The sequence below is a fragment of the Alosa pseudoharengus genome, unplaced genomic scaffold, assembly GCF_046254945.1.
Source record: "Alosa pseudoharengus isolate Yale_2024_CS ecotype anadromous, Long Island Sound unplaced genomic scaffold, YU_APseudo_1.1 YU_APseudo_1.1_scf_5, whole genome shotgun sequence".
Classification (NCBI taxonomy): domain Eukaryota; kingdom Metazoa; phylum Chordata; class Actinopteri; order Clupeiformes; family Clupeidae; genus Alosa; species Alosa pseudoharengus.
Genome location: NW_027468837.1, coordinates 28770780 through 28790422, shown reverse-complemented (window position 1 = coordinate 28790422; position 19643 = coordinate 28770780). Strand labels below are relative to the sequence as shown.

Below are 19643 nucleotides of genomic sequence, written 5' to 3'. Positions count from 1 at the left end.
ATCAAATTTAGAGATATGCAACATTAAAGATGGGTTTCCATCCAAATATATCTTGCGCGTATAGAGCTCGCTTTTATTGTAATTATTGTTCTTGCACATTGAAAACTTTAGTGTTCAAAATAGTCTTTTGAGGCAGTGTTTTTCTGTTAGCGTTGGGCCGGCCAATTAAGCTCATTACATAGTCACCATGTCTGTTGACACCCCCCCCCCAACCACTGAAGTGTCCTCTTTTTCACAAACCCAAATCTGGTCACCCTATTTTACTAGCTATACATTTATTAATTTTGCAAAACTGTAAAACACAATTAAAGTTTCTTTCAGCTTATCCATGCTTTTTTGAACGTGTAAATCGCATAGAATATGTAGACCTATATCAACCGTAGATCGCCATCACTTAGGCCTAGGCCTGAAACCACGCTACGGTTCTTACAGTAACTGACTCACGTTCACGTTGATCTCTATAACTGCTCATTTTAGTTCATAACCCTTTTTGTTATTTGACTCATCATTTCACATACAAAAATATAAATAATGACAGACAGCGAATTAGTAATTATTTAAACATGTATATAATATTCTTTAAAAATCTATCTCCTGCCAGCAGGGGGTGCTGCAGCACCCTCAGCACCCCCCTTCCCGCGCCCTTGTCCTCTGGGTTACATTATATTACAATAAAAGTGTCAAATGAATGACTGTAAAGCAATTTTTAACGTAGGACAAGGCATATGGTTATAGTAAATGAGCCAAGTCTTGGTGACCACAATCGGAGAGACAATATGACTGATGCACTCACTGCGTTTTTATTGCATGTTTTAGATACAGCGGGAGAACAGGGAGACGAAGGTATTTCTCTTATATCTTTACTACATTTTATAATGTAGCATTGAAGTCAAACAATGTGTTGATTTATTGAATGATTTGTGATTTACATGCCCATATATAGTATCTATGCAAGTCTGATGCCCTAACTCGACCTCTTTGTGTTTGTTTGTAATGTCTCTGTGAGCAGCTGGGGAAGCCAAACCGAAACCCAAGTAAGCGTACAGTATGAGTCAAGGCAGAGCATGCAGTGAGCTGTGCTTTTCCCATCAGGGTTGAGTCACCCACAGCAGACAAGCTGAAACAGACAAGCTGAAATTGTTTATTCTACTTTTCTTTCTTTCTCTCTCTCTCTCTCTCTCTCTCTCTCTCTCTCTCTCTCTCTCTCTCTCTCTCTCTCTCTTCCTCTCTGTCTGTTTGTCTTTCCTACTGGCTCTATTCCCTCCCTCCCTCCCTCTCTCTGTCTGTCCTTGTCTCTCTCTCCCTCTCCCTCTGTCAATCTCACTCTCTCCACCTCAGGCCATCTTTCACGTGTCCTCTCATTCCACCGAAGATCCCAGACGGAGAGAAAGTCGACTTTGATGTAAGTGAGACAAGTTAATGATGCAACGTTCTTTAAACAGCATGCGAATATGCAGTGCATATCTGTGCTGTGAATGAAGTTAAATGCACTGGTGTGAAATCGGCCCTTTTCGCCCCATACTGCAGGACATCCATCGAAAACGCATGGAGAAGGACTTGACCGAGCTGCAGAGTCTGATTGAAGCCCACTTTGAGAACCGCAAGAAAGAGGAAGAGGAGCTTATAGGCCTCACTGACCGCATCGTAAGTCCGCTGTGTTTTCTACTACAGTCACCGTTTGGTCAGAGCATCTGTAGCCTATATGCCCCAGAGCAGCTGCCTCTGTATCTGGCCCTGGGCTGGCCCAGATCCCACAGGCGCACACTCACAGCTGCTCTCTGTCCAAGTGTGTGGTTTGTTGGGCTGATGGTGTAAGGGCACTTCTGCTGGTTTCCTGTGCAGGAGAAACGCAGGGCCGAGCGAGCAGAACAGGTACGCATCCGGGCAGAGAAGGAGAAAGAGCGCCAGAACAAACTAAATGTGAGTGCAACACACACACACACACACACACACACACACACACACACACACACACACACACACACACAGTAACACACGCACATTCACACACACATTCACACACACACACACACACACACAGTAACACACGCACATTCACACACACACACACACACACACACACACAGTAACACAAGCACATTCACACACACACACACACACACAGTAACACAAGCACATTCACACACACACACAGACTAAGGGCCCTATCATGACATTCTAAAGTGCATCGTCACTCGTCAAAAGTCTATTCAAATTTAGTAGGATGTCCAGTTCACATTGGGAGGGGTTCCGTTATCAAAAGTGGAGCGCATGGCGTAACAAGGTGTTCCTATGTCTTTTAATCAGTCATATGGGTGTGTTTGGGGCGTAACATCATTTTAAACCAATGAGAATGACATCTGTCATTCCCTTTAACGGCGCAACGCGCGATATGTCAAATAAATGCATTGGTATTTTGGCATTCAACGGCGCATTTGAAGGAGGCTGCTTGCGAGACCGTATGAAATAGTCATTCTTAAACCATGCATTACTAAAACCTAGCATAGCCTTCACGCATTTGCACTCGTCTATTATTTGAACTCATTGGCAAACTGAAACTAACTTCACCAAGGTGTCAGTCAACGAAGACAGTTATATGCAGTTACTTTCACTATTGACTGACAATGGGTTACCATCGAAAACATAGGCTGGAAAAAGCAACACTTACCCTAATATTGCTCAAATGACTGAATAAAACAACATTTATCCTGCAGAGGAGTTGCTTATATCTCGTGACAATGCGTCTTCAGCTGTGCTCCATACGTGTCTCTCGCCTCTCCCCTAATCACTTTTAACCATCATTACCAATTTGCAAATGATGGTGAATAACTACTCATCATGAGATGTACAGTATTTCGTAATATCTTTGTAATGCTTTGCATGGACGTGCGCTGGTGTGTGTTCATGAATGATAGAAGGATGGTGCGTGCACCTGCCAATATGACTGTTGACATGCGCTCTTAAAATAGCATATGAACAACTCGCCATTGACTTCTGACCAGGTTTAGGTGGTGTATGATAGCGATTTTTAGACAAAGCGCTAGTCCCCTCCCTAGGTTGTTAATTGCCACACCCCTGGGCGCAATGCTTAAAAAATAAACGTGCAAAATACCGAATTCAACTTTCCGCGGGTGAATAACGAGTATTACGCCATGCGCTGGTGACCCAAAATACAGCCCTATATGCGAGTGTAACACACACACACACACACACACACACACACACAGTAACACACTCACATTCACACACATGCACACACACACACACACACACACATATGCACACACACACACACAAACACACACACACACACACATACTGTACACGCACATGTACTGTACTGTTCTCTGTGCACTGGATGTGGAACAGGAGAAGGATGTTGTTTATGATCTGCTGTGTGATAAACAGGAGGAGAAGGCACGGAAAGAGGAGGAGGAAGCAAAGAAGAAAGCCGACGACGATGCTAAGAAGAAGAGGGTCCTGACGAGTCTGCATGTGACGGGATACATGCAGAAGGTAATAATGGCCGCCCCATAAGGTGAAAGTGGGACATATCAACCTGAATGTTACTAGCAGTAAAACATTCAGTTTGATGTTAGTAACCCAGTTTCACCTAATGGGGCGGCCATTATTGTCTTCTGTGAGTATGTAGTAACTTACTACATACACACAGAAGGTAAGGATGACCAACCCATAAGGTGAGACTAGGACAAATCAACCTTTAGGAGAGACCAGATACATGCTGAAGGTATTTAAGTATATTACATCATGCGCAAACGTGCACTGTAAGGGCAATGTAGGAAACCAAAAATAGCGGTTGAGATCATCAGGTGTGCCGCAGAAAATTACCCAAATGTCACTCACTGGTCCAAAAAAGCAACTGTTGCATCAAAGAATTTATAACCACATGCTCTCATTGATTGTATGATTGCACCATTTGTGGTATGCAGGCATTGTACAACGGGGGCCCCATATCCAGTATTCACAGAATCATCACATATCCAGTTCATAACAACAATTTAATTATATATATTCACCTACAAATGAAACAGAGCGCGCTTGTTTTATTGAACAGGTCTTGCATAGAAGCCATAATAAGGCCATATCTGTGTATTATTTGAAATTTTTGGCTATGGTATGTTTATTTTTTCTTCACACAGGATGTTAGTGTGCCGTGGGACATTTTAAGTGTCAAAAGTGTGCCGTGGCACAAAAAAGGTTGAAAAACACTGATATAGCCTACGAGTCCATGCATGGTAGCCTAGGCTATATAAGTGCCCTCCGCTGGCTAGTGTTCACATCATCGCAGTTTAACCGTAAACAGCAATCAGAGGTGTCTAATTTTATTCCATAAATATATTGTTTTTATAGACGTAAGTTGCACGCGCTACGAAGAGCTTCCATTTACTGCACCATGTAGGCTACTGTAGTGCGGTTTGTCTGTCAACATAAAAAAAACTCCGGGTACCTACAATTTTCGCACAACTTGGTGGAAAAGTGTAGCACAGGTTAAAGAAAACCTATTCATGTTTGGACTCAAAAGGAACTTCAAAGTATTTCCCATATAGTAGCCTTTTAGCTCACAACGACAGTGAAAGTGGAACTTGGAAAGTGGAAGTCTCTCCACCGAGTGTTACATTAGATGCACAATCAATCGCGAGTCGATGCACGTAAAAAGTATCAACTATTAGGTTAGTAACGAAGGTAGCCTAATTTTGCAAAATGTGATGACAGCACACAAACTTGGGCAAAAACGTTTAGTATACACTTGTGGTGATAGCCTACAGTTAATGTGAATCTCTGACTATAACCAATGTAGAAGATTTGCACCAAATAGGCCTAACTGTGGTTGTGTTTCTACAACATGTTGGCACAAATCATAATTTCTGGCAACTATGACGATGTCCATGCATGTTCAGTAGCCTATATTTTTCATTTAGTCAAGCAGTGACATGTGGTTTAATCAGTGTTGGGCAAGTTACTTCAAAATCGTAATATATTATGTATTACTTATTACTGTCATTTCAAAGTAATTCATTACATTATACTGTCTCTGAATTGTAAGGCATTACACTACTTGTATTACTTTTAAGTTACTTTTACCAAAATATCTAGAAATATGGATTTGGAATTCTAAATGCAGTTTATTATGCTCAATGCAGCTCATTGCACTTCTAATGGAGGGTGATGTGGTACAACATAATGACTGAGCTAGGCTTAAGGCTACAGTAGAATGCAATAGGTGCAGTGATGGCTCATGATGCAATACAAGGAATAATCATAGCCAGAATTTTGTTTAAAGAAGACAAAAGGTCAAAGTCTGGTCAATTGTGATAGAAATGCTGTAACTTTAGGCTTAGGCCTACTCATTAAAATCAACAGAGAGCCCACTACCTGTATATTGTAACCCAAAACTTAAAGACATGTCAAGATAGGCTACACAGTGCAGCTATTGGCCATTTTGGTGCCCTAACTGGTGAAATACAGTATTAACCTAAGTATGTCATTATATGGCCAACTATAAATATGCAATCTGCCTGTTCCCAGGGATGGGTAGTATTTCTGAAACATGTAATATTGGTTTCAAATGCAAAATAGTATTTTGTCATTTGTATTTTATTGGGTTGAAGGAAATGGCTCTGTATTTTGTATCAAAATACTTTATTGGTGTGTATTTTTGTATTTTAAAAATACTGCAAGCTAATCATTGCAAAGTGTTGTGCTAATGCTGGGAACAGGCAGGGATGGGCAAAAATACATCAGAATGTTTTTCTAAATAAAATACCTAATTCCCTCATTTTTTATGTATCAAAATAAACTACAAAATACAGTAGGCCTAACCATATTACCTATGTATCAAAATAAAATACTGTATTTTTGTATTTAGAAAATACTCAAAATACTTTTTTCAAGGAAGTATGGAAGCACTGCAAAAAAAGCTTTTTTTTATCCCAAACATTTAGCCTATTAAAACTATATAGTAAAAAACAATACAATTTGGCCCCTGTCGTATACCGTATGCAAGTTCATGTAGTGTGATCAGAATTAAGAATAATTCAAGAATTTACATTTACATTTAGTCATCTAGCTGATGCTTATCCAAATGACTGACAGAGCTTTCAATTAACCACATTATAATCAATAGGCCAAAATCATAATTGTGTATCTGTGCCAAAATTCGTAATTCAAGTCCAGTGCAGAACTGAATAAGAAAATCATACGGCTATGTATCTTGAAGTTTCAGTATGTGAGAGACTTGACGTGCCTTAATATCTCCAACCTCAAGTATGCAGCTAATAAGGAAATATAATTGTTATTTAATTAAACAAGGATAACTTCTCCCCACTGTGGAATGCAGTAAAGGATGCTACAAGGAAGGGAATTCAAAAACACCTTACCATCTATTGATGTCATTGTGGTTGAGATATCTGACATTTTTCTGTTAAAGATTGGCATGGAGAATGGGACATGGTTGCCTTTGTCAGTGTCCTTATGTGAACTTGCACAGGTCAACTTGCTCATCTTTACTTGCGTACCACTTCACACCAGTGCTTCAGACCAGAGCTGATGCTTCAGCAATAGCGTCACTGAAAAGCTGTAAGTGTTGTTGAACACAGCTGTTCTCACATTAGCTGATTGCGATAAACATAAACCATTGTTGCCTAATTACCAATTATTCATTACACCTGTCTGTAGTATCTACTTTTTTGTGTTTTTCACATATAGTATTTTGCAGTATTTTTAAAATACAAAAATACACATTTGTAAAAATTAATACATTTGACCAAATTTCCCTCACAGGATCAAAAGAGTATATATACTTATACTTATACTTATACACCAATCAAGTATTTTGATACAAAATACAGAGCCATTTCCTTCAACCCAATAAAATACAAATGACAAAATGCTATTTTGCATTTGAAACACATATTACATGTTTCAGAAATACTACCCATCCCTGGGAACAGGCAGATTACATATTTCTAGTTGGCCATATAATGACATACTTAGGTTAATACTGTATTTCACCAGTTAGGGCACAAAAATGGCCAGTAGCTGCACTGTGTAGCCTATCTTGACATGTCTTTAAGTTTTGGGTTACAATATACAGGTAGTGGGCTCTCTGTTGATTTTAATGAGTAGGCCTAAGCCTAAAGTTACAGCATTTATATCACAATTGACCAGACTTTGACCTTTTGTCTTCTTTTAACACAATTCTGGCTATGATTGTTCCTTGTATTGCATCATGAGCCATCACTGCACCTATTGCATATTTGATATTTTATATATGATATTTTGGTAAAAGTAACTTAAAAGTAATACAATAGTAGTGTAATGCCTTACAATTCAGAAACAGTGATATTATAATGTAATGAATTACTTTGAAATGACAGTAATAAGTAATACATAATATATTACGATTTTGAAGTAACTTGCCCAACACTGATTAAACCACATGTCACTGCTTGACTAAAGGAAAAATATAGGCTACTGAACATGCATGGAGATCGTCATAGTTGACAGAAATTACGATACTGATTATATAATAACCTATAGGTCCAAATCTAAATGTTTGGGTTCAGTTTATGAAGTGTTGCTACAGCATGATACTGTGTGTTTGTTATTTATGGGGGGGAATCAGGGGGGGATTTTGGTATCGGTGGGCTTGTGTGTGTGTGTTTGTGGGGGGTGGGGGGTGGGGGGGTCGTCGGTCCAGTAGTGGGCTGGTCCAGGAGAAAATTGCCAGGGCCGAATTTTGTTCCCAGTCCGACCCTGTGGCTGTGTTACTAGGAGAAGCGCAGTGGGCCAAAAAAGCAGACAGAGAGAGAGAAGAAGAAGAAAATCCTCAGCGATCGACGCAAAGAGTTGAACATCACCCAACTGAATGAAGATAAGCTCAGGTGAATGGCACTTATACTGCAGTTATGTGAAATGATCTAAATAAACGGTGTGATATTTGTTAGTGTATTTAAGATTTCCCATGAAGTATTTAGATTGAACACAAGCCATTTTGGTTTTGTGCTAATACTAATACCAAGTCTATAACTGGGCAATTCGACGCAAAACTGTCACATCCATAACGCCAACTAAATACCAAGGCATTGTGTTGGCGTTACGGATGTGACAGTTTTGCGCAGAATTGCCCAACTATAACTAACCATACTATAACTTCTTTGGAAATAAAAATAATGGAAATGGGTTAATACACTTTTCTTCATACAACTACAGACTAAATAGCTACAGTGATTAAGTTGGGCAGCCGTGACCCACTGGTTAGCACTCTGGACTTGTAACCGGAGGGTTGCCGGTTCGAGCCTTGACCAGAGGGCCGCGGCTGAAGTGCCCTTGAGCAAGGCACCTAACCCCTCACTGCTCCCCGAGCGCCGCCGTTGTAGCAGGCAGGTCACTGCGCCGGGATTAGTGTGTGCTTCACCTCACTGTGTGTTCACTGTGTGCTGTTTGTGTTTCACTAATTCACCGATTGAGTTAAATGCAGAGACCAAATTTCCCTCACGGGATCAAAAAAAGTATATATACTTATACTTACTTATAACTTCACTAGTCCCCTGCTAACATTATTAGCTTTGAGGAGCTCTGAAGTGACTTGCATCTGGTATTGAATCACAGAGAGAAGGCCAAGGAACTGTGGGAGTGGATGCACCAGCTGGAGGCCGAGAGCTTTGAGCTTCAGTATAAGTACACACGACAGAAATATGAGGTAGGAACAATAAATTATTCCTTTTTCTTTTAAAATGTTTGTTAGGGCTCTCCTCTTAGACAGCAGCATGAATCGAGTCAGTAGAGTTGAACAAAAAGAGCACATTCAATTTTATTCATTGCATAACAGATTCATTTTTGATGTTGTGCACAAGATTTCATGTGAACAAGGGTGCTGCATAAAAAATCCAAGTGTTGCTCTAGACCCTAAAAGTTCATACTTTAATCTTATTTTAAAAGGCTCCACTTTTAAAGTATGCTGCTACCCCATGCCAACCATCCTGCAACATGACTGATACTCATAGGAGAGATATGTTATAGTTTACTTTGTAACCCCAACATTTCAACACTGCTGTTTCCAGGTCACAGTTCTTAGGAATCGAGTGAGCGACCACCAGAAGATGTGAGTACCAACCACACTCTGCAATGAATGAATCAATGAGTTATTACCTTTAAAGGTATCCATGTGCTCTTCTACTGTAAGTGTCACACAGTAGTTAGTGGACCACTTACACTTTGCACCAGTGCTACTGCTTATAGGCATATATGAGGCTGTAGCCAATTTTATGTACTAATATGTTTCACAGTATATGTGATATTTCAATGCTGGAATTTGGTCTCTGAAACCAGCAGATGATTCACAACAAATATCTACATCATTACTGCATGCCACCACTGATTCCACACTACAGAAACATGCATAACTTTTAAACGCACCCACTATACATTATAAATAAAGGTGTCATATCTACACACCTGTACTATACACTTTAAATGTGTCATATCTACACACCTGTACTATACATGATAAATACAGGTGTCATATCTACACACCTGTGCTATACATTATAAATACAGGTGTCATATCTACACACCTGTACTATACATTGTATACATGTGTCATATGAACATATGTTACTATATACTGTACATGCATTAAAGCTGCAGTTGGCAAGATTTTTCTTATCATATTCACTGAAACCGACACTATGCTCCGACATAACAACATAAATCAGCCGGTTTTAGAAAAAAACCCGCACTTCTACCTCCACCTAGAGCCTGTTATTTGTTTTGCAAAAATCCACAGCTCCCGGTTCTTCTGGTCCAATCAGAGCAGGGCTGTGTGAGATCTGTGCTGGTGTGTGCACAAACTCAGCATAGTTGATCTGTTGACGTTTGTAGGTTTATGGCATGTCTCGTAGGCAGAGAAAAGCTGTTGCTCTCCGTTTAATCAACATGGAGTCGGTGTACTGATGAAGGAATAGATTAAAGGAGGAATCCGGCGAGTTTTCACATAGATCTCCGTTTCTCAAGGTCAAAATTGAAAACAATTGTTTTACCTAGCTCGATTTGCTACAGCCTGCTGCTAACCCAACCAGGCAGCTACAGCGCTACACTTTCTGGTCTGTGAGCATCTACAGCGCTACACTCTGGGGGCATGTCCGTGAGCTACAGTGCTGGGGGCATGTTCATGAGCTCACATGTACAAGCCCCCAGAGTGTAGCGGTCCCTTTTAGTTGTGTGTGCTTTACACACAACTACAACTCTAAAAAATTTAAACACTGGGTTGCATGCATACTTGTATATGCTACAGACTGGACACTACTTAACTCAGTCAACGAGCTTGATTGGGTTGAAAGTTTAGTAGTTCAGTTTAGAACACCTCTTTACTCGCTGGTGCACAGTTATACTTTACACACTATTTGTCTTCATCCACTGATGCACATGCATATTTTACCCTCTGTACTGCTCTTTATCCACTGAACGGTGAGGGTCATAGAGTTGAGGATTGGGTGGACATTCTCCTGAAAGCACAGGTCACCTTTCTGTTTACCAGGCCTGCTGGGACTGAGAGGACCTGGGCTTGGCTTGGGTTGTGGTTAGAGGGGTTCTAGTGGAGGAGTCTCCTGAGAGATGTGTATGTTTGAAATGCTTGTCCTTGCCAGACAGCTGCTTTCCGCCCTTAAAACAGATCACTGGTCACCCCTCGGGGGGGTCCAGCCTGCTAGGATTGACTTGACCGAGAACAGGAGTTTAATTAAAGGTGCCTTTAAAGTGGGGCGTCCATGCCCCACCCCCGCCCCCCCCGAGAGAAAAGCAACACAACAACTGTGAGGGACCTAGAAGAGGAGGGGGTGACACAAGATACAATAGCAGCACAACAGCTGCTAGATCCACTAAGCCTGCTATGAAATCATTGTTTGTAAAAATAAACCACTACTACAAAATAATGAGACACATGTCCAAACACTCTCTGGCATCCAAAACATGGACTGGTTCCATAGACCCCCCCACATCCTCCTGCTCCATCTGCCCGTTAGTGGATATTGTTCCTGAAAAGAGGTAATGTTCCACTAATCTGAGTCTGTGGTAAATGAACGTCCACACGCATGGCTATATGTAAAAATGAAAAGTAACAACAGTAAATAAAAACGACTAAGAGAATCTGTCTACCTCAACAATTTCTCACAGCCACACAATAATTATTATTGTATAATAATTGCATATATCGCATATATAATTTTTGCTGTGAAAGTATTTTAAATATTCAAATTCAAATGAATCATTGAATAATCAGCATTAGTGACATTAAAGTTCGAAAACGATTGTATTATTATTTTCACTGTTCAAATAATGGCCATAATAATCTATGATATGACCTAATATGCTGAGGAAATAAATTCAAAAGTGAAGAAGTTTTTTTTCACATACAAGGCATTTCAGGCCACAGATATAACCTAGTATAGGGGATACAGTACAAGAGGATACAAAGGGATACAAATAAATGAACACTCCCCTCAATGTCAACACTATTTCTTTGCATTGATGTGCGACTTGACGGACTCCGGTTGATATGCAAAGTCCTTGCTTCAGACATTGCAGAGGACTTTATTTTAATAAATTCTTTATTTTTATCAACACCATCAGGCTGTTGTTTGAAAGTAAATGTTCCAATCAAAAATCTAGGCAGCACATTTTCTTCTCTCTCCTTCCTTTTACAGTCTGGTTACTGACTAGAACGGCTCGGGGTCAAAGGTCATACGGAATTGATTAATCTGCGCTATTTTTTTTTATCAGTTATTTTTTCTCAAATGAATTAATCAAAATTAGTCAGTTATTTTGACAGCCCTAGTTTATATCTAATTTAATCTAAATCTAAATATTTAATCGACACTTGTCATTTTCTGTGAAGACAGATGCATGAATACACTGGCTTCATCCCAAGAAAGCAAATTCTATTAGCCAGGAATATTTCAAATAACAAGATGGTTTCACCAGAATTGCCCTGGCAGGCATGAACTGCGTGACATTCCAGTGTAAACACTCAGGGCCGTAGTCACCATAGACTTTGGGGGGGACGTGTCCCCCCCAATATTCAGATGTGACCAAAATGTCCCCCCCAATATTCGGACATAGAAAAATAAATAAAGAAAAAAACGCTATAGGCTACTACAGGAAACCAACAAGTCCCACCATCTTAAATGCAATCAAACGTAAATAACGCACAAATTAGTGACCTATTGATGGTTTCAGAGCGAGTAGCCTACACTGTGAGTGGTTTGTCCTGGAGGTTTTGCGTTTATCGTTTGAGGCGTGCGCTATCAAAAGCTTCCTGCACCCTACTGCGGTGCGGGCTGTCAACAATATCGCAAAAGATACCGGTACAATTCTCACAAAACTTGTTGAAAAGGTGTAGCACTGTCTAAGGAAACCCCATTCATTTTTTAAGCTGATCAGACTCAAAGGGAACTTTGAAGCATTTTCCATATTGTAGCCTATTTTCTCGCAATAGCGAAAGTGAAACGTAGTGTCCTTTTATTTGAATTTGTGCGTGCCTGTGTCATTCATTTCTTTCACATGTCTTACAACATAAATAATGCATTCATATGCTAGTAGTAATGTCAGAAATGAACCGGTTTATAAGACTCTTAGAAATGGTTGTTGCATCTTGCATGTTACATTTAGATGCGCACTCAATCGCGCATCCATGCAGGCATTCAATTGTGGCGACGGCACAAAAAAACAGAAAAAACTTTTACAATGGCGGTGATAGCCTACAGTTAATGTGAATCGCAGACAATAACCAAAGAAAGGAATTTCCTGTCTTAGTGTATTAGTAGCCTATCTTGAATCCCATCCCTTTCAAACTACCTTAAAATTGTGTAATTAGCCGCCAGAATAATAAAATCAAAATACAAAATATGATTGGGCTAAGTAATTGAGTAAGCATTCAGTGTAATATAGAGGTTATCAAAGATATACTCTAGTTTGTATTTTCTTTTAAAATATACATTTTGGAGACAAATGGAGTCATACCATAGGTCTATATCCAGGGATGGATTATTGAATGGACCTACGTGGGCCCAAAAGCTTAGGGGGCCCCCCCTGAAGCCTAAGAAGGTGTGAAGTTGCTTCTCCGCCCTTATCTTCTATTTCCACAAATACAAATCTCACAAGTCGTCATAATATAAAGGGTCATTTTTTTTAAGTCTTCAGGGGAAGTATGCCTCCGGGCCCCCCTATCTTAACAGAGGAGGGTTTTTTGAATCTATGCCCAGGGGTTCATAATCCATCCGTGCCTATGTCCGTAAAAAGTTTGGTATATCCTAATTGACTGACTTAACTAATGACTTGTTTGTGATTTTAATAATATTTTTGCATGGCAGGAAATGTATTGAAATTCTGTTATTGAAATTCACACCGCACCACAGATTTGGTCCCCCCCAATGTTGACATCATGGCTACGGCCTTGGTAAACACAGTATTGTGAAAAGCAACAGTGATACCAGCATCTACCAAACCTGATAGGTATGATGGCTGAGAGCGTCCCAAAACGACTGATTATATTATTATCACTCATGCAGCAGTTGGCTCACGGCCGACCAGTCGAGAAGCTTGTCTCTCTCGGGCAGGCTGCTCTGTCAACAGGGAAGCACAATAAAATGGCGGAATGTCCATTCTCCCCAGCAGGCAGAGAGCACAGGCAGGGACAGTCCAGTCCAGTCCGTCCAGTGCCGAGTGTGCGTGTGTGTGTGTGTGTGTGTGTGTGTGTGTGTGTGTGTGTGTGTGTGTGTGCGTGTGTAAGTGTGTGTGTGTGGGGTGGTGAAACCAGATCCTCATTGCTCAGAGCCGTCTGCTGGAGCCCGTTGGACATGCCAGGCATTAGACATGACAGGATGTGTGTGTGTGTGTGTGTGTTTGTGTGTGTGTGTAGGGTGTGGCATCTGGGGTGTGTCATGTCAGCTGTCTATCACATCACACACACAGACACACACACACACACACACACACACACACACACACTTCTCAGACCTGCAGAGCCACAGTACCCTCAGGGCTTAGCTAGGTCACTGCCCAGAGTGAGATTGTGTTCTGTGAGCAATGCAGCCAGATTACAAGAGCTCATCCCTGTCACGGTTTGATGTACTGCAGTGCAGGATAAAGATCAGGATTAACACAGGAGGAGCCTCACCCATCCGAGAACCAACTTAGTCATTATGTTTTAGGGAACTTTCATGTGTCATTACACACACACACACACACACACACACACACATACGCGCACACACACACACACACATACAGGCTACATACGTCATGACAACACTGACAGACAGTCTTGTATGTGTGAATGGCACCTTAACATTTGTTGAAATACAGCACTCTAAGGGTATGTGCATTGAGACATGTATCCAGGGCTCCTGTGGTCATATAGTATATGTGTCTCTGCTGTGGTCTAATATGTCTCTAATACATGTCTCTCATATTTCTGATATGTCTGCTGGTTCCAGCTCTAAAGGCGCACGGAGCAAGAGAGGCCTCAGGAAATGAAAGTCCAAGACGACGGCGGGACTCCATGTTCTTTGTCAGACAGAGCCTGCCCTGGTCTAGTCTGGTGCTCTATGACGTAGACTGGATTGTTTGTAGGAACACTTGACATGTTCAATAGCTGTTGTGTGTTTCATGTACAATCTGTATAGTGCTTTACATTATCAGATTAATCTCACTATGTCTCAATTAAATTTATCAAAAAATGCCCTCCTCCCCTTCCTCCGCTTTTTTTTTTTTTTTTGAAGCAGCAAAGAAAATGCAAAATTAGAGACTTTTGTGCAATTATTCCATATTTTGTGTAGTCATTCTATATCACAACCACTGATATACAATCCAAATAGTCTACAAGAAGCCTCAATGTGTTGCCTTTCATTTGAAACCAGGATCATGCTTCTACACCAAGAGATTGCCATGTGCTTTAGACGGCAAACCGTAACACGTTTGTCAGACAGAGCCTGCCCTGGTCTGGACTGGTGCTCTATGACGTAGACTGGATTGTTTGTAGGAACACTTGACATGTTCAATAGCTTTTGTGTGTTCAGAGATGCAGTAAAAAAAAACTCCCACAGAAATCATACAGGTTCCTTTTTCTTGAAACGAGGCTCAAACCCGAAGCCAACCCCCGGGCAAAACGTTCAGTGCTGGCATAATAATATGACCAGTCCTAAAGCTAAGACAGACCATTATCTGAACCAGGTGTGGTGCCAGGTGTTATGCCAGGTGTGGTGCCAGTATCGGCGGCAGTCTGGCATTCAGGTATTACCCCTTGCCAGTTGTGGCAAGATAATTTCACTGTTTCTCAAGATTATATAATAACATATGAACAATAACAAACAATAACAAAGACGTAACATAGGGGTAGACTTTGAATGCCACTTAAAGCATATTTTTAATTAACACTCCAGGCTATTACAGAAGTCAGTAAAGAACACTCTCAGCATAAAAGAATGTCATTAGGTATATGGTGCCAAGCCACATGTGCTAATCTGTCAACCAGATGAAAGCAAATAGAAATGTCTACATTTAATCAAGATGTTTTTGAATTTGTACATGTAAACCATGAGGGTATTTCACAAAGGCAGAATTAAGACATCCAAGATAAGTAATAAAGCGAGGTTTGACATAGCTCAACTCGTTTCACTAACACCAATCCAGGATGAGTAGGAGCAACTATGTCAAGCCAGGTGTAAGTAATTCAGGATGTGTGCGTGGATGATTAATTTCTGCTCCAAAGTGCCCACGGTTGGAATGAAAAAAATGCAGAAAGTAGCATCATTCACACAAAGTGAACAACCGCATTTGATAGACTAACAATGAAGAAAAGTTTCCTTTTTGAATGGGGAAACACGGCTATTTCTGTAAAACAGCGAGAGTAGGCGTGGGGGACCAACTGAATGCAAATCTACGTATGCACCCACGTGTGAGTGCTTCCTTTTCTCAGCACGCGACGTTATTAAAGGTGGTCTAAGCGATGCTGGGTAACGTCACTTCTGTTGACATTCAAACAAAACAGAGAGCTAGCTCGCTACTTCCTCCCCCTCCCTCCAGTGCAATTGAAACTCTCCTTAACGAGCATCTCATCTGTGATTTGCTGGAACAGTTTGTTATGTTTTTATGGGCTAGGTTTGCCCAGGTTGTTTTTGTTGCCGTTTTTGGAGCCTGGGCTGTCCACAGAGATCATGTTTTTTACAGTGTATTCAGGGCACAGGCAGCTAGCGAATGGTGAGGTGATGTTTGCAGTAGTGACATAAAATGTTTTAGCCTAAAAAACGTGTGGCATCGCTTAGAGCACCTTTAAAGCAACACCAAAGCACTTTTCCTCTGTCACAGGCTGGCTATTTGTTTATCCAGCACCGGCTTTGCAAATAACAATGTCTACAGACAAGGTAGAGTATGTTGCTTAATTTTATGAAAGTATGATGTATTGCAACATCAGAAGCAAGTCAAATTTGCAGTTTCTTATGTCTTATTCCATCTAACTACAGATTCGCTACCCAATCTGGCAAACTTACATAGTGCGGTTATAGCCGATAGAGGGCCGCAAAGCGAATGCAGAAGTGCCGTTCACCCTGTTACGAGTTGATAAACCACTGAAACGATTTTGGAAACATTATTTTAAGGTACAAAAAACTCTTTGGTGTCGCTTTAATCCCAAAACTCCTCCCGATGTGCCAGTTTATACCCTGCATGGCAGCCTACGCCACTGATATGTGTGTAATATAAATTATATAAATAAGCAATATAAATGCAGTGTATTAGTAAACAGTACACCTATAAGTTTACTTGTAGTCCATCTAAAAGTTTACTACTTTTACACTTAAAAAAAAACTTAAAAGGTGAGATAGTGTCTTACTTGCAATATAGTTCTCAGTACTTACGAGTTTACTATTATAAACTAAAAGTGGGCCAATTTAGTTCGAAGAAGTCTAAACATAGTACATGTACAAGTGTACAAGGACATTTTTGAACTAAGCATATAGCTTACTTTTTGTGTACTGATTAGAGATATACTAGATTGAATTATACTTGGCGTATACTGATAAGTATACATTAAGTATATCTAGCCTATACTTGGTACTTACTTAAATATCAAAGTCAAAGTCAAAGTCTGCTTTATTGTCAATTTCTTCACATGTCAAGACATACAAAGAGATCGAAATTGCATTTCCTACTATCCCACGGTGGAGACAAGACATATTTTACCAATTAGGTCCACAGACAAACATAACATTCAAGTAAACAATATAATAAGTAAAAATAAGGCACATACAATGAAGAAATAAGAGCAGCAAAAATGTGGTTGAAATTGTGCAATTGTGCATACAGTAGACAGTCAATATAATAGTGCAAAAGTCAGGCCAATAAATGGCTGAAGTAGTTTTGTTTGACCTAAGTATGCAAGTGGCATAGTGGTGCAAGTTATGTAAGAGCAGCAGAAGTGTGTTCAGAAGTGTTCAGGACAACAGGACAACAACAACAAGTTGCAAAGTGTGCAAGTGTACAAGTGGAGTAGTGCAAGTGGAGTAGTGCAAGGCAGCCATGTGGGTCCAAAAGTCCAGGATGTTATGTAGCTGAGGGTGGAGGGGGGAGAGAGTTCAGGATCCTAACAGCCTGGTGTATGAAGCTGTTGGTGAATCTGGTGGTGTGGGAGCGCAGGCTTCTGTACCTCTTCCCAGAGGGCAGTAGATTTGCATCACTCACAATTGTGGTCGCCTTGCGGGTGAGGTGGGAGGTGTAAATGTCCTTCAGGGAGGGGAGTGAAGCACCAATAATCCTTCCAGCTGTGTTCACTATGCGCTGCAGGGCTTTCCTGTTGTATTCAGTGCAGCTTCCGCCCCACACAGCGATACAGCTGGAGAGGATCCTCTCAATGGTGCCTCGGTAGAATGTGGTCATGATGGCTGGTGGAGCACTTGCTCGCCTGAGTTTCCGCAGGAAGTACAGGCGGCGCTGAGCTTTCTTCGCCAGTAAAGCAGTGTTGGTGGTCCAGGAGAGGTCTTCAATGATGTGCACCCCCAGGAATTTGGTGCTGCTCACTCTCTCCACCACAGCACCGTCGATGGTCAGTGGCAGGTGTTGGGTGTGACCTCTCCGGAAGTCAACAACAATCTCCTTGGTCTTGCTGACGTTCAGCAGGAGTTTGTTGTCCTTGCACCACGTGGTCAGAAGGTCGACCTCCAACCTGTATTGAGTCTCGTCGCCCTTGGTGATGAGACCCACCAGAGTTGTGTCGTCAGCAAATTTCACTATGTGGTTGTTGCTGTAGGTTGCAGTGCAGTCATGTGTCAGCAGGGTGAAGAGCAGCGGACTGAGCACGCAGCCTTGAGGGGCCCCCGTGCTCAGTGTGATACTGCTTGAGATATTGTTGCCAACACGTACTACTTGAGGCCTCTGACAGAGGAAGTCCAGTAGCCAGTTGCAGAGGTAGGTACTGAGTCCCAGTTTGTCAAGTTTAGTTTGTCAAATATAAGTCAAGTTTGTCAAATATACTTAAACTGATATACACATTTACTCATAAACTTACTACCTAAAGTAAACTTGGGCTTCAACTGCACTTCAGTTTACTTGATAAAAATAAATAAGTATACCTTTTTTGGTAAGGGTAATCACAAAGGGAAGAAGAGGAAAGAAAGATTAAGGTCTCTAGTTCAGGGTGAAAAGGTGGAAACTATAAATACACTGTTAAAGTATTTACAGCTGAAGTGTATAAAAACACTTCAGAAAGGTGTGGTCGAATTCACTGAGATGGGAGAACCAGGTTAGACTAACGTTTCCCATGCACAAGCATGTCTGACTTTAATCTTTTAAGACCTTTTGTATTCTTGCCAGGACATGGGTTAATTTGATGGTATCCAAAACAGGTATACTGTACAGTAGGTCACCACGGTCCACACCTATAAATCTCAGATCGCAGATTTATTTATAGTTTTTGACAACCTGGGGGGCATTCCATCAACCTCGCTAAAGGCTAAACCTGGCTTATCCAATTTATGTTGGCAACTATCTTTTCTTTCTCTCAATGTTTAATTTTATGACTAAAGATCCTGTATGGCGCTTGTAAATCGAACAGAAATCTTTTAGTTTCCCTTCATTTTACGATATATCCTCTTTTCGCCAATCTACTGTTTTGGACTACTTTTCTACCTCATGCACGAGCAGACATGAAGCAGACCTAAGCCTCGCTTGAATAAACGAAGGCAAGATGCAGCTAACTTGAGTTAATGGAACGGCTTCAGCCTTAAGTGAAAGTCTACGCTAGTTCAAGCCAGGCTATTTCTGTTAAGTGTCACCTTGTTAGCGAGGTTGATAGAATGATCAGGTGGAATAGAATATTTTCACCTGGTTAGTGAGTTAAAGATGAAATTATATTTTACTACGATGACATGAGAAATGTTATTTTTGTGGTTCGTCTTTTTGACCCCCACCACTCGTGAGATCCGGGTTCCCGGAAGTGGCTCCTGATGAAATATCTTGCTCCACCTTAACAATCTTTGGTAAAAAGAAAGAGCCCTGACACTGGAGGCCGGCATTCAGGTGGAGCATCAAGAAACCACCAATAACACACAACCAGGAAGACAAGAGAGGGACAC

The 19643-nt window shown here is 41.0% G+C and overlaps 1 protein-coding gene across 1 annotated transcript; it reads left to right on the top strand.

Annotated features, from left to right (window-relative positions):
* The first annotated feature begins 761 nt into the window (after nucleotides 1–761).
* Nucleotides 762–14760, top strand: tnnt2b (troponin T type 2b (cardiac)). The gene is made up of 10 exons (XM_076268217.1): nucleotides 762–843; nucleotides 1010–1034; nucleotides 1339–1402; nucleotides 1528–1644; nucleotides 1843–1920; nucleotides 3409–3516; nucleotides 7795–7904; nucleotides 8632–8722; nucleotides 9084–9124; nucleotides 14514–14760. Exons 1-10 carry the CDS (start codon nucleotides 777–779, stop codon nucleotides 14551–14553), a joined length of 741 nt encoding a protein of 246 aa, XP_076124332.1. The 5' UTR covers nucleotides 762–776; the 3' UTR covers nucleotides 14554–14760.
* The last annotated feature ends 4883 nt before the right edge of the window (nucleotides 14761–19643 follow it).

Coding starts and splice junctions, on each gene's coding strand:
- tnnt2b (XM_076268217.1), top strand. CDS start 777: ATGACTGATGCACTCACTGCGTTTTTATTGCATGTTTTAGATACAGCG. Junction 844..1,009: donor GGGAGAACAGGGAGACGAAG/GTATTTCTCTTA, acceptor CTCTGTGAGCAG/CTGGGGAAGCCAAACCGAAA. Junction 9,125..14,513: donor GTGAGCGACCACCAGAAGAT/GTGAGTACCAAC, acceptor TGCTGGTTCCAG/CTCTAAAGGCGCACGGAGCA.